Source organism: Lathamus discolor, chromosome 3, assembly GCF_037157495.1.
Source record: "Lathamus discolor isolate bLatDis1 chromosome 3, bLatDis1.hap1, whole genome shotgun sequence".
Lineage (NCBI taxonomy): Eukaryota > Metazoa > Chordata > Aves > Psittaciformes > Psittacidae > Lathamus > Lathamus discolor.
Window position 1 is genome coordinate 134,623,565 of NC_088886.1, and position 14,228 is coordinate 134,637,792.

Sequence of the window (14,228 nt, forward strand, 5' to 3'; positions counted from 1 at the left end):
CCCCCCGCCCGGGGGCTCCGTGCATCCTGCGGGCGGGCGGCCGTGCCCGGTGCTGTGTAAAGGAGTCAAAGTACATAGGCGGCCGGGTCGATATCCTAGGAGGATAGAAACAGCTCTGCATATCAAAGGCCGACGAACCTAATGACTAAAAATATAAGTACCTGACCCGGAGGATTAATCACACACTGTCAGGCTGAAATTGGTGCAATTCTTCCAATCATTAACGTTTTGCTTACAAAAATGTGCTTTTCTGTTTGTTTTTCTGCTAAATGATAACCATTTTCAAGTTGAATCGGCTGATAAAAAAGTCGAAAACAAGACGGGAGTTGTGCTGGAAAGGTCATACGTGCTAGTTCGGCATGAAATAGCCAACAGGCAAACAAATAGGGAAAAGCAGGGTGGCACAGAACGGGTTCGAAGGTTTTACAGAGCTGTGTAAAGTGTTTTGTCTGCTTTTCTCCTGCCAAGAAGAAGAAACTACTCGGGGGGAGCCGTGGGCATCCGCACGCGGGTCTCCCTCGCTGTGGAAAGGGGATCTGGGTGTCACTGGGGTAGTTCTGCCCGGCCGCTCTACAGTCCCCTCTGCTGTGTTCCGCCTGGGTGAGCCCCCTCCCCTGGAATGGAGGGCGGAGCAGGAGCATTTCCACAGCCGAGCCTGGGTGACAGCGCTGTTGTCACCTGTCCCGACACCCTGGAAATCCACATCCCTGGCCCTGAGGCTGCAGACGACGCATTTGCGCTCCCCACCTGCAGGGAGCCGCCGAATCCCACGCCAGCCCTGGAAAGCGCCTGGCTCTAAAGAGGGACCAGCCGCGTCTCCCCTCCACCTCCCCTGCCATTGCATCTGGTCCTGCAAGTCTTTAAAAGCGGCTGGCTCCCGGCTTGGCCCGGCAGGGGGGTACCGGTATCGCGCCGCGTAGCAGCAGGGTTTACCGGAGCCCCGAAAGGAGACTGTCGGTGGGCTGTTGCCGTCCCCTCCGGGACCCGGGCTGACACCCGCGACCGAAACACCTAGCGAGTGAAAAGGCGAAGCAAGGAAAACTGTTTTCCTTCTCAGCGGAGCCTGCTTTCTGCTCCCGACGGCGATTTCCACGCGTCGCGAGCACAGCGCTGGGACTCGATCCCTGCCCAAGGACGGAGAAACTCCCAGGGACGGGCCTGGCGCATCCCGAGGGTTCCTTTGTCACGGGTGGCCTTAAACCACCGTGGGGCTTGTGCCCCGGTCACCGGGGCTGCCGTGTGAGAGGGGCCGGACAGAGGCTTCTCCCGTTTCCCAGCGTGCACGAACAAGCGGCAGCCTCCCAGTTTACTTCATGCTTTCAGGCCCCGTTCATGAACGCAGTTTGAAAAGAATAAAATAAAGCTAAAGCCACTCAATTATTCAGAAAACTCACCTACTTCTCTAAGCATTTACCCGCTCAAACGCTACACCCCTGCTGCCCTAAAGGCCTTCCTCCCCTTACCAGTCAGAAGCGTCACTTGTTGCTCTCTAAAATCCTTTCCTGGCACTAAAAGCACCCGTGGCCCCCGGCCGGGGCACCTCCCTGCCCCCGGCTGCTAGCTGCGGTGCCCGGGTTGGGCCCGAAGCCCCGGACGGTGCGGACTGACCCGCGGAGTGCCCACCCCGGGATGCCCGGTCAGGGAGGTCATTTTCCCCGCACCCCGGGTTCCACGCTCCTTCCGCACGCCGCGGGGCTGGCATAATTTCGGAGAAAGGCCGATGAATAACCACTGTTGACTCATGCGGTCAGCGGCTGTCCCGGATGGGGTCGATGCCCGGCCCCGAGCAGGCGCCGCTCCTCCTCCAGCCCGCACCATCCCGGCCCCCCAGGGTCGGGGCGACTCGGGGGTAAACACCTGCGCTTCCAGCCGGGACTCGCGGACCTGGCTTTCCTCCTCCTCCTCCCGCCGAGCAGCCTTTTCCCCGTGCGCGCACGGGTACGGGCGAAACCGAGACTCGCGGTGGCCCGCTGGAACACAGCAAAAACGTTAAATAGTAATAATAATAAGCTGCAGGATGGGGCCGGAGGGAAAAGCCCGATTACAACACGCCTGAGGCACTGCTGTGGGGGGAAAGTTTTGGGAATTCTCTCACCAGTAACTGGACTGCCAGCGTGGCAGGTGGTGCAGGGTTTAGTTTTATTTCACGGACAAGTCCATCAAAAATTAAATACCAGGGTTTGCCTTTTTTTTTTTCTTTTGACACTGAACAAATATGTACAAAATATGAACAACGTGAGGTATAAAACCGCAAGACTTTTAAGGAAAACGAGTATGTACAGAAGCAGATATGTATACAATAGGCATTATCTTCCCAGGGCTGTGTGCCTCACTGATCCTCACAGCTGATGCCAGTTACTCTCTCACAGCAGGGCCCTATCACTCCCCACATTTTCTTCTTAAATATGAAATCTGTAAAAATAGCGCTCGAGATTTTTCAAGAAGAAAAATATTTGGGGTTTTTTTTGTTTGTTTTTTTTTCCCTGCAAATGGAACTATCCAGATTGGGAGGCAAAGTCCTTGAAAATCTGGAAGGCACATTTCATCTCATTCAAGAGGAAAAATTAATCTGTCCAAAGACTCTACCTGATGAACAGAGGGATGTCTCAGTAGAGAGCACCATGGCAGGTAAAAGGGTGTGAGCATAAGGCACTTGTCGGGATGGTCAAATCCCTCCCTATTTCACAGAATGTGTTTCCCTGCTTGCATAGGGTGTTTAAATTAACCTTTTAAACTACATTTGTTTACACATAGAAAGGACTTAGGCCTGCAATCCATACTCACTTCCATACTAGTTAGGAGTTTTGCCTGATCACCCACAGTAGTTGATTCAGACCCTCCACAAGTAAGGACAGGGTGCACTTAGAACATCGATTAATGTACAAATATATCTTACAAATAATTAAATACAAACCATGTTCCTTTAACCAAATTAGAGATCTGCAAAAAAAAAAAAAAAAAAAAAAAAAACCAAAAAACAAGACCATTTGCTGAAAATACATCTTTCTCTGCTTCTTATAAAATGAGTCTATTTGGTGTTGGGTGGGGGTTCTTTTGGCTTTCAGTGGAATGGTGAAAGTTTTCTCCTCCTCTAGTATAATATTCTTCCAAACCAGCCCCTGGTAAAGTGCAAGCCAAGTTAGGGTCCACTTTCTGTGTGGGGCCATTAGTGGGTAGGATTGTAATAGCCTTTATCGCCTTCAATGTCCACTTCTTGATCAGAATCCTCAGAGACATCTGACTCCAGGTCTTCCTGTGAGGTGGGCGAGGGGATGTACTGTGAGCCATCCAGGGACACCTCCTTACCCTTCTGCTCTGGGGTCGGGCAGTTCTCCGGCCTTTGGTCACTGTGACTGTCAGCACCTTCCACTTCTTCTTTTTTGGTGGCCTGAGGGTTCTCCTGCAATGTAAGAAGCCTGCTTTATACAGAAAACCAGGCCACAGAGCCAGGAAGCCTGGGAATTTCAGCTGTGCTAGGTGGGAAAACCACCTTGGGTTTCTTGCAGGAAAAGGCAGGTGTCCCGCTACCCACTGGGCCTCCTGCCTATAAACCTGCCTGAGTGGGCCAGGGCTGGGTGAGAGCCTCGGCTCTGGTCCCTCTCCCCGGCAGCTACAGAGGCCTCTGCTGAGAATAAGGCTCCTCAGCGATGGTTATCGCAGCCACTTCAAAAGAGTCAGGAGCTGCCAGAGCCCAGGAACCTCTGAACTTTTGTCTTTAGCAAAGCAAATGTTTATTATGAGTCTACAAACACCGACACACAGCTTCCTCCTGCCCTGATCTTTCTTTAATTATACCCAACAGCAAAAGGAGGGAGGCCAAATCCATCAGTGGCCCAAAAGCAAATGGGAAAAATTTACTAATTAAGCTAAACCTCAGTATTTAATTAAAACCAAACCAAAACCAAATCCAGTTTCTGAAGGCAGGAGTAGCCTTGGGTCGGCAGCTGTCTGGGAACCCAGTACCCTAAGGGGGCATGAAATGATACTCTTGAGGGATAGCAGGCAGAGACACGTACCCATGATATAACCGTATGGGCTCAGAGAAATGGATGTGACTGAATGGAAAGGAGGAAATGACTTAAAATGGCCGAGATCCCAAGCTGCCTCTCCGGACACTGAGTCGTGGGTCGGGGCCCGTCGAGGAGGCACCGATGACCCAGCCTGCCTCTCGCCAGAGTAAAGGGATTTGATTAAAAATTCAACTGAAGCACGGGTTAAACCCGAGGGAAGGTCACAGAACAAATACATCAAGAGCGTGGCACTGTGATTAGTTTTATTATTATTTATATTAAAGGCTGCTTTACCGGTAAAACTCGGCCGCCCATGTCAAACTTACTGGAGCCAGGCTCAGGCCACAACGCATGGGTTTTTCACAAATCTTTGAGCCCAGGGCCCTCGATCTGGCCGAGCCGGGCAGGATCGGGCCCTCTGGGCCATAAAAAAAGTTAAAAAAAAATAAAAAAAGAAAAAAGAGACATTTATCTGCCTGTGAGCACGATTTCTGCGGGAAGGGAAACCGCTTCAACCTCTCCGCCTCATACACTGTAACTATTTGTAAGGGAAAAGTAAAAGCTACTCAATTTTCCATGCGGCTCCTCAAAACAAACAGGGCGTTTGGTTTTTTTCTGCCTCTCCTTACATTTGCCGAATAAATTGACTTGTGTTTATTAAGAGAAGGCGATTTAAAAGACCGGTAAATATTCTTCTCCAAAACAACTGCCCGAGTAATTTGCTGACAATTACTTATCTTCTCCACGTTAATTGGCTAAACAACATATGGGTTTACAAAACAATTAGCGTGGAGTTTTAATAGGCGGTGTGTGAAAGCCGGGTATAATTGATATAGGAACTACATTAGGAGCTTTTAACGTTAGTGCTGCCTGAACGAGCCCTCGTGGTTTCCAGCATGACTATTTGTCTTTTTAATCAAGGTGAAGAGGTTAAACAGCCTTTCAGATGACTTCTGCATACAACCTGGAATAGGCGAGCACAGAGTAAGATAAGACAATTAAAATACTTATTTCTATAGAAACGGAAACATCCCCGTACCTGCTTTAGACGCCTCCATTTGGCTCTGCGATTCTGAAACCACGTTTTGACCTGAACAACGACAACGAGAGAAGGCGCAGGGTAGTCTCGAAGCCGGTAAGTGCCAGGAGCCTTACCGAGCCACGAACAAAAAGTGAGAGCCAGCCCGTCCCCCTGTCCTTCCGGGCCGGGCAGACCGGGTCCCCGGGAGCCGACAGCCGCACGGGAAGGGCTGGAGCGGGGCCGGAGACTGCCCGGGGGTGAGGTGGCGTTCCCCGTGGAGCGGGCAAGGCCTCACCTGCCTCTCGCTGAGCTGCAGCATCTTGGCCAGGCGTTTCCTCTCTGGCGGTGACAGATATTTCTGCGTCTCGAACTTTTTCTCCAGCTCGATGGTCTGGTCGTTGGAGAAGCGGACCTGCCCCCCTTTCCTCTTGTGCAGGGGCCGCTGGATGAAGGGGCTCCACAGCAGCGGCTTCCCTTCAAAGAGAGGAACAGCGACCAAGCGTCACCGGCCGGGCGCGGACACGCGTGCCCGGGCTGTCCCGGCCTCAGCCCGGGCCTGGAGACGCGCCGGGTCCAGGGCCCGCTGATTTCCTTCGCCTGCTTTGACTTCCCCCAGCTCCTAGCCTGATCTTTTGCCTCCTCTGATTTTTCACCTCAGAGAGACCAGTGAAAGCCACTCTACGGGCTCTGGCAACGTTTCCGTCAATGTGTTTCCTGTTGGTTTATCTCGCAAAGAGAGAAAGAAAAAAAAAAAAGGACCTTTGCTTCCTTCTGCTCTTGCACTGCGATGGCCCAAAGAAACCGTCTCCCTTTCCCCGCACCCATGGAGAGCGGCGGGGACACTGAGGGGCTGGGCGGGGGGTTGCGCCAACCCGAGGGCACGGGGCCCCCACTCTCTCCGGGCAAGAACCACCTCAGGTCCCGCACCCCCGGCCCGGGGCTCGCCCGCCCGTGTCCGGGGCAGCGGTGCGGGGCGAGGCGGTGCAGGCAGCGACATGCCGTGAGCCAGCCCCGTGCGGAGCGGCAGCCGCGGCCGGAGGCTCTGGCCAGTGCCACTGAGTCACTCTGTTTGTCTTTCAGTCTTGCTGCCTGCACCCTTTGAAATTTGCTGCATTGTTTTTCGAGATTTTGCTTGCGTCAGGCTTTAGTAATTCTGGTGCAAAACAGACTCAAAAAAAAAAAAAAATAGGAAGCAACTGGTTATTTTAGCTGTCATAAAGTCACATCCCACACAGAGGAAATGAACAATATCAGAAAAACGGATCCCGGCTATCAGAAGTCGAGTGTTTCCTGAATTTGTCTGTATTGAGGATGTCGATAAAGTAATCAGCAATGTGCACGACTCCCGGGGAAGAGCCTGCTTCAGGCGGCCAGGAAAACACTTAACAGCTTCTGAAACCAGATTTACTCCTATCGAGAGCTCAAGGTTTCCTGTATGAACGGAAAGGGTCAGCCTCTTTCACTGCACAAATGTGGTGACTCAGGTCCAGTTTTGCAATCACGAAGAACAAGTGCTGCAGCCCGAGCGCGGGGCTCAGACCCGCAGCGGGGATGTTTCCGCCGGCCGCGGGCGAGAGCGGCCGCCAGGGCCCGGCCCGCCCCACCCGGCCCGGCCCGGCCCGGCCCGTCGGACCCGGCCCGTCGGGGAGCCGCGGGGGCCCCGGCGAGCGGAGCCGGCCTCCCGCCTGTTTTTCAAGTCATCCGCAGGAAAAGGTTGAGATCTGCCATGCGATCTCCCAGCACAATTAAAACTCCCCACCAAAACCACACGCGACATTACTAAGGACACTCTCAGAGTCACTTGGTTGAAGGAAAACAAATCTGAGTCACCGCGGCCGCGCACTGCGGTCTCGCTGCCAGCGCCGGAGCGCGGCGCGTCTTTAATTTACTGTAAATCAGCCGGGGGCCGGAGGGAGACCAGGGGAGCGCAGACGAGCGGCGGGGCAGGAGGGAGGAGGGGGAGTTTTCACCCACTTCCCATTCCCCTCTCAGCCCCTGACGGCGGGACGGGAACGGGGCGGGATGGGAGAGGAGCGGCGGCAGCAGGGGAGGGCGGGGAGGGTTTGGCTTACCTAGGGGGTCCTGCCGGATCAGGGCGTGCGCGTAGTCGCCGACGGCGCGGGGGAAAGAGTAGAGGGGTCCTGCGTAGGCGCCGGTGCCGTAGGTGGCAGCGAGGTGGTGGGAAAAGGCCGGGTGGATGGGGGTCGGCTCGTAGATTGGGGTCCGGTACGGGGACACCAGGCTGGTGAAGGAGGAGTTGGGCGACGGCAGCGCCGGCGGTGGCGGGGCGGGCAAGGAGTGGGGGGCCGGGGCGGCGGCGGAGCCGCGGCCCAGGATGTCCTCGATGTAGAAGGGCGTGGGGTGCGCGGGCTGGAGCAGCGGCGTGGGCGCGTACAGCGGGACGCCGACGCCCAGGGCCGCCGGCGCCGCGCCCGGCGGCTGGTACTGCATGACCCGGCTGCCGCCCGCGCACCCCCCGCGCCCCCGGCCGCCCCTGCGGAGAGCCGGCTCCGACCGCGGCGGATGGGTGCTGGCACCGCCGCCGCGGGTTTCTCTGGGCTCGGGTTACCCTTCGAAAGGCTTCTATTGGCGCGGGGCGGAGCCCGCGTGGTCTCTGTCCCCTTCCTGCCACGGCTGCCTCTAGCCAATGAGCCCGGCCAGGGAAGGGGGAAACCACCCCCCGCCGGCGAACACTCCCCCCGCCTCCCCGAGCAAACTCCCCGCGGCGCCAATCAACGGCCGCCGGAGCCCAGGGGAGCCCGGGCAGTGGGGCGCGATCCCCAGCCCGACCGGGCCCCGACGGCACCGCGCTTTGGGTGGGCACGGCAGCACCGCGAGGGGGAGCGTAGGTACGGAGCGAGAATCGGACGGCACCGGGCAACGGTGCCCGGCGTTGACAGCACCGGCTCCCGCTCCTCCACCCGCGCACGGTGCACCGGCACTCGGATTTCGGGCTTCCCCACGGGGGAAAGCGGTGATCCCCCGTAGCGTGGCCCGGCCCCGGGCTGAGTGAGGAGGCGCAACACACACACCCCCCGAGCTCGCAGTGCTCTGCAGGCTTCGGAAAATGCCCCGCGGGCGCTCTGCCTGGCTGCGCGGACCGGGAAAGGGACGAGGGAGAGCAGCCGCGGCGCGGGGGCCGCGTAGGTTCCTCCCCGTTCCCCCCGGAGGGGCAGACAGCCCGGCTGAGAGCGGAGCAGCGCGGCGCTGCCTCCCGTGCGTCGCCCCGGCGGGCAGCGCTGGGAGGCACAGCGAAGGTCCGGCGGCCCGAGCAGCGCCACCTGGGCACCGCCGGCTTCATTTTAAAAACCCGCCGTGTGTTTCCTGCTGCCCCGCCGCCCCGGAGAGGGAGGGCCGTGCGCTCCGCCCGGGCGCCGCCGGCTCGCGCTCCCGGCACCGCGGCGGGGCTGCCCATGGCCCGGCTCCGCTCCCGCAGGACTGAGACCTCCGCTCTCCCCTCGCCCCGTCAGCCACCCGGGGCTCGCCCCGACCGCAGCGGGTGGCGTTGCTTTCTCCCCCCTCTTCCGTGGGAACGGAGGCTGCAGGTGCCCCCCGCGTGCCTGCGGACCCGCTGAGGCGCCCGTCCCCCTTCTCCCTCAGCCGCCCCAAGCTGACAGGAGCACGGAGAGCTGTTAAGGAATAGCAGGTGCTGGCTTAGCTTTCTTTAGAAAAAGGAAAGAGAAAGGTCTCCAGTTCAAACCCACGAAGATCTTAATAACTGAGAGGCTCAGAGCAAGACGAAAGGGTGTTGGTGAAATGGAAATATATATATTTTTAATAATATAGGGAGGTTGGGTTTTTTCCTTTCTTTACATTGTTAGCAAATGCCAAACTCACCTTTAAAGTGTGGTCTTGTGTCTTGTAAATATCAGGTACACGTAAAGCGAGCTGACAGTTTTGATTATTTTTTCTCTGTGTGCTCGGTCTCCCAGGCATTGCTCTTTCCAAGGGGTTTAGCTAATGTTTTCATCTGGAAGTGTTGGATTTGCAGCTTGATTTACTTAATAAATGTACGGTAAACCGATGACCCGTTGCCCTCTGGAATAACGACGTGCACGATACGAGGCAGCAGTAGGGAGGGCCCCCACCATATTTTACAAGCTGTCGATGCAAAATCCTGAGAACAAGTTTAAGTGAAAAGAAAAAAAAAAAAAAAGAAAAAAGAAAAAACACAACCTGTTTTGCTGTATTATTGGAAAACAAATAAATAGAGGAAGAGATTATTCTTTTCTGACTTTTATACAAGCAATAGGCCTTGTTAAAAGGAAGTTTTAATGGCGCAGTTATTACATTCCACTACCACTGCATAATCCCTAACAAGAAAAATGAAGCACTTAATTTTGCAGTTCTACAGCACCGCCCCTTTCAAATTCAATTGTTAGACCTCAGCCTTCCTCCTTCCACGGGTTGGAGGCTATTAAATCCGCATTCATGAAATGTCACATTTATTGAACTACATAATTTTTTAATATCACTAGTGCAGGTTTTATAGTTGATTTTATTGTTTTTACGGCCATTCGGGGCTCTAAAACCCGGATTTTTTCAATGTTGTCCTTATAATTTTTTTCACACAGTCAGAACTAATAAAATAGAACAGTTGTGACTTTTTAATGCAAGGGGTCTCGGAGTTTCAATATTTTCACTCTGCTGGATACTAAACCCAATAAAAATACATGAGATTTTAATTATTTTCTGGATTAAATAAAACCTTTTCCCTTTCTTTTGGAACCTACGTTTTGTTTGTAGTTTCTGTTGTGAGGGAGATAATGCAGCTTCGGGTAAAATACAGTATTACCAATATCGCTGCCATGAATACAGTTTCGACTGGATTTTACATTCTATCGGGCATTTGAAGTAAGGTGCTGTAGATACCACGAGGTCAGCGCGACCAAGACAGTACTTTAATATTTCTATTATTTCTTCTCCAGGTGCCCTCTGGAAAGCACTCCAGTTTATCTGAAAAACCTCGGGGGACCGAGCGAGCGAGAAAATACACTCCTTTCCCGATTAAAATAAACCTTTCCCATTAATTTTATTGGAATGCGCTTGAAACACGCCCAAGTTTTCGTGCTAATCTGGGGATTTCTGGAGGGCGGCGGGCGGGATGTGTGCATCCCCGCACTGGCACCGGCTCAGCCCGAAGGGAGCGGCTGGAGAACTCATTATTTGGTGTAATAACTTCGGGGCCCTGTCCTCCCCTTCACTCTCTGTGAAATCCCCCCCTCCGAGGAGTCCTGAGCTCAATGGAGGGGAAATAATTTTAATACAAATCAGGGACCCCACTTGCTCCTGGCGGCCCCGCTGCCAGCCCCTACGGAGGTGCCCAGGGCCGCCCGCCTGCCCCGCCGCCGCCCGGGACACGCTCCCCACGGGGCAGACAAGCAGCTCACCCCAGTGCAAACAATCTGCTTCGTCCGTCCCCTGGACAGGGAGTTGCGGGGAACGGGGGTGGACAAGCTCCCCAGGGGAAGAGGCAGAATGCTCCCAGAGTGATGTGGCCAACGCGGTGCCCCCGGACTGTGCCCTAAGCCTGGCCCAATCGCGCTTTTCGGCAGCCTTGAGCCCTCCTTTTCCAGACCCCATGCTGCGTGGAGCCCGGAGCAGCTTTCTCTCCACAGTCGGCGCCCCGCAGGTGCCTCGGGTGTCGAGGGGGGAAGCGGGCAGCTCACGGGCTGCGGTGGGGCTGTGGAGCCTTCCGCCGCTGCCTCTCCCCTTGGTGCTGCGGATTGCCCCGTGGAGGCGACATCCGAGCCCGGCTCGGCGTCCCGACTGCGGGTGGCCGGGTGTCTCTCGTCCCCAGGCCCGGGGCGGGGGGAGCAGCGCCGCCTTAATTTAGCGTTTATGTGTGACCGTGTTCCTGAGCGGGATTTACAGAGGGGCGACAACGTGAAACACCTGGACGGCGGCACCGCGGGTGCGCACGGCCGGGGGTGGGGGGGAGAGAGGGGCTGGAGCGGCGGAGGGGCGCGGGGCTGCGTCGGTCTGTTGTCAGGAACATGCGTTAAAATTAAAAAATCAAACCACCCACCCACAATGTCGGGAAATGAGGCGATGAACGCTTCCAAAACCAGTGGCAAAGGCCAGGCGGCATTTCCACCCCACCCCTGATAACCTGCGATAAACGCCCCACGGAAGATTTCTGGTTCCTAGGGAGCTTATTCTGAGGAATACATAAACTAGACCACGATTTATAAGTGAAATGAATCTCGAAGCTCGGAACTCTTCCCTTGCCTCGCGGGTTCTCTTGCCACCAATGTGTACCTGCCTGGTTTCTGCCCTCAAAAATGGGAGTTTCTCCCATAGTAGCACCTCTATGACACTGCAGGCTTCGGGAGAGTTACACCAGAGGTGAATCATTTCTAGCTGCAATAAGTGCGTTTGGCTGTACAGAATTAGTGAGCAATCCAGCAAAGTCCATCTTTTAGCAGCTGGAGCAGGCTACCAGCGGCGTCCTCCCCTGATGCTACAGGGCGCTTTCCAAGAGGATCCAGCCTGCAGCAATTCCACCCCTTCCCATTATTGAAAATATTTCATGCCTCTTCCAACAGAGGTGAGGCCACAGCCTTGAACACCTTCCAAGGAGGAAATAGAAGGCAGTTCACCTCTCTGATTTTCCTAGTGCGTGGAAGCCAGACTGCTCCAGACAGAGGCACTGCTTGTTGCGGGCTGATGTCAGTTGGTGTTGCTGTCTTCCAGATAACTCATCTGTAAGATATTCGCTTCTCACATCTTCCTCCTCCTCACCGTCATGGTTTGATTTACTAAATGACTTACAACTGTAATAAACATCAAGATAGGTCAATCTTCAAGGCATTCATTAGAAGCAGCTGAACAAGACAAATCTTGGTCTAAAAAGGGGTGGACAACATATGAACTATTATTCTAGGCAGAGCTGGCAGAAGCTTATAATTTTCCATCGTACATCCCTATATTCATCTGATTATGATTTTGCCAAATTTAAATCATCCAGGTGGAAAAAATTCTATTCTGAGGGAATCCGCCTCATGCTGAGTATGTTTAAGTTTTCAGCAAAACTGGTTCAGCTGTTCCTGAGCATTGGGTTTGAGGAAAGCAGATTTTGTTCGCTGGCATTTAGACATCTTTGCCTTGTACCGAAAACCTGTGGTGCCCCACCACAGGAGAAACTTCAGGAGATGAAAGTGTACAGCAAAAAGTCAACCAGGGGCTGCCTCTTCAGTTCTTCCTTTGCTCTTCCACTTGGGACTGTGGTTTACAGTTGGGCAAAATAAAGATCCCAAATTTCTGCAGAGAGACATGGACACTTCGGGAATGTTTAGGCCACCCATGGCCTGACATGGCTCTCTGATGACTTGAAGAGCTCTTCTTTCTTGGCACTGAATATTTATGGGTGAGATGTGCTGCCACCAGCAAGTGCCTTTTGCCTATATGCTGTCACCAGCTCTGAGGACAAAGGGAAAAAAAGGCTACAAAAATGCTTTAATGGTGCTTTTGAGTCTTGTCAAGGATTTCCAAGCCAACACATGCCAGACCCTCAGGGGAGCACACTGGTAAGGTGCTTCCATTTCCTCTAGCCCCCAATATTGTTAATATCTCTTTTGGGACACCTTGACTTGCAAAGTGGGATATGCAACATTTATGACTCTCTGGTAAAAGGAAGGAACACATGGCTCCGTGTTATAAATGTAGCTTAATACTTTCTTTCTGGACTGGGCTGTCCTAGTGATTACTGTGATACCAGCTTCTCTAAACCAGAATTTTAATTCAGCTGAAGTGTGACATAATTCACCAGAGTTTTATTCTGAATTGCAAGGAGGTATCCTATGAAACTATGGAGGCTTTAATGGCTTTTGAAATGCACTTTCCTAACCCTTCCTTGGCCTGAAGAGTTTCTTACCTGACCATTATGAGAATGTGGTGAACAATGCTGTGAAAAACAGAGCAATATATTATTCCTTACAGGCTCATATTTCCTATATATCTGCCACCAGAAACTATGAGCTCTTTTGCATCCTGCCTATAAGTGCAACTGAAAGCTGCTTGGTTAATTATATTTATTTGGGGTGATGGTAACTGTAACATGTTAAAACTTCTCTATATTCTTATGTGTTGGCTACACATAGAAAGATTACACCCAGAAACACATATAATTCCCAGGGGCTAGATTCTCTCTCACATCTTGCACAATCATTTACGTAAGTGCAAACTGAATATAAAATGCTGTGAACACAGACTGCTGGCTACCATACACCCACTCTGTGTTGATATAAATGACTATAACAAGATAGCAGACAATGGAGAATCTGCCTAAACTACAGGGATGACAAAACATCTATTTCTTCTACAGAGTAATGAGGATATAAAATATTGTACATTTCAGAGAGGACTTGGGCGGCGTGATTTTTCACTGTAACAGTTCCACTGGGTCCAAAGTACACATAGCTAAATTTGATGTCAGTAGGAATTAGGTATGAATAGGGAGTGTTACTTGGTTATTTTTGTTAATGTTTTCCAGAGCTTACACATTCATTCTACATTTTTTAACAAACTTTATCATTTTGGCATCATAAAATCAATCCCCAGGTAGGTTTGTTTTATCTGGAGCTGATGCGCAAATACAGTTGCTGTTAATAGTCAAATATATAAGCTTACAATAACAATCTAGCTAACTATTAATGGATGTTTAACAGTGGAGTTAGAAGGATGGATCTGAAGTCTGTCCTCATCTGAAAAATAGATTGCTAGGCTCTCAGGTGCAGAAACTCTTCAAAGGCTTCATTTCCATGGGAAGGAGCCAATACTTGGCTAGAACTGGCACTGAAAGGCTAAAGGAGGAATTGACTTAGAGACAAATTCAGAACTTGAGTAAAGCATTTGGAGTCCACTGAAGCTGATGATTTTCATAGGCAAATCATGTGGTTTTTCATAACAGAATGACAGAATATGCCCTGATGGTTGCACATGGAAATATCTTGTAAAGTACAATATTAAATGGCAGAACTTAAAGGAAGAATCATTTTTCCTAAGGCAGATATGGCCCTGTCTTGCTCCTGCCCCTCAGTTGAGGTTCCCCTGTACTGGAAACAGCATAGCCCAGAACTGACTGATTAAACACAGCAGCACCATTTGCAGATGGTGCTCAGCCTTGAGTCCCTGAGCACAGAGGACTTTACTGTGCCAATTATACTCTGTTTGTTCACACCAGAGGTGGCAGGAGA

At 52.6% G+C, this 14,228-nt stretch overlaps 2 protein-coding genes across 3 annotated transcripts; one reads left to right on the forward strand and one right to left on the reverse strand.

Moving 5' to 3' along the window:
* Window positions 1-2,120: 2,120 nt before the first annotated feature.
* HHEX (hematopoietically expressed homeobox) lies at window positions 2,121-7,607 on the reverse strand. Of its 2 annotated transcripts, none has more exons than XM_065671930.1 (4): window positions 7,104-7,607; window positions 5,327-5,505; window positions 5,050-5,100; window positions 2,121-3,400 (listed from the first exon to the last, which is right to left on the reverse strand). In XM_065671930.1, the coding sequence occupies exons 1-4, from the start codon at window positions 7,480-7,482 to the stop codon at window positions 3,167-3,169; spliced, it is 843 nt and encodes a 280-aa protein (XP_065528002.1). In that variant the 5' UTR covers window positions 7,483-7,607; the 3' UTR covers window positions 2,121-3,166. The 2 variants fall into 2 exon arrangements, with proteins under 2 accessions (XP_065528002.1, XP_065528003.1); XM_065671931.1 differs by lacking the exon at window positions 7,104-7,607 and adding an exon at window positions 5,791-6,656.
* LOC136010070 (collagen alpha-1(I) chain-like) lies at window positions 6,583-10,017 on the forward strand. Its single transcript, XM_065670692.1, has 3 exons — window positions 6,583-6,744; window positions 7,126-8,677; window positions 9,960-10,017. The coding sequence occupies exons 1-2, from the start codon at window positions 6,583-6,585 to the stop codon at window positions 8,017-8,019; spliced, it is 1,056 nt and encodes a 351-aa protein (XP_065526764.1). The 3' UTR covers window positions 8,020-8,677; window positions 9,960-10,017.
* The last annotated feature ends 4,211 nt before the right edge of the window (window positions 10,018-14,228 follow it).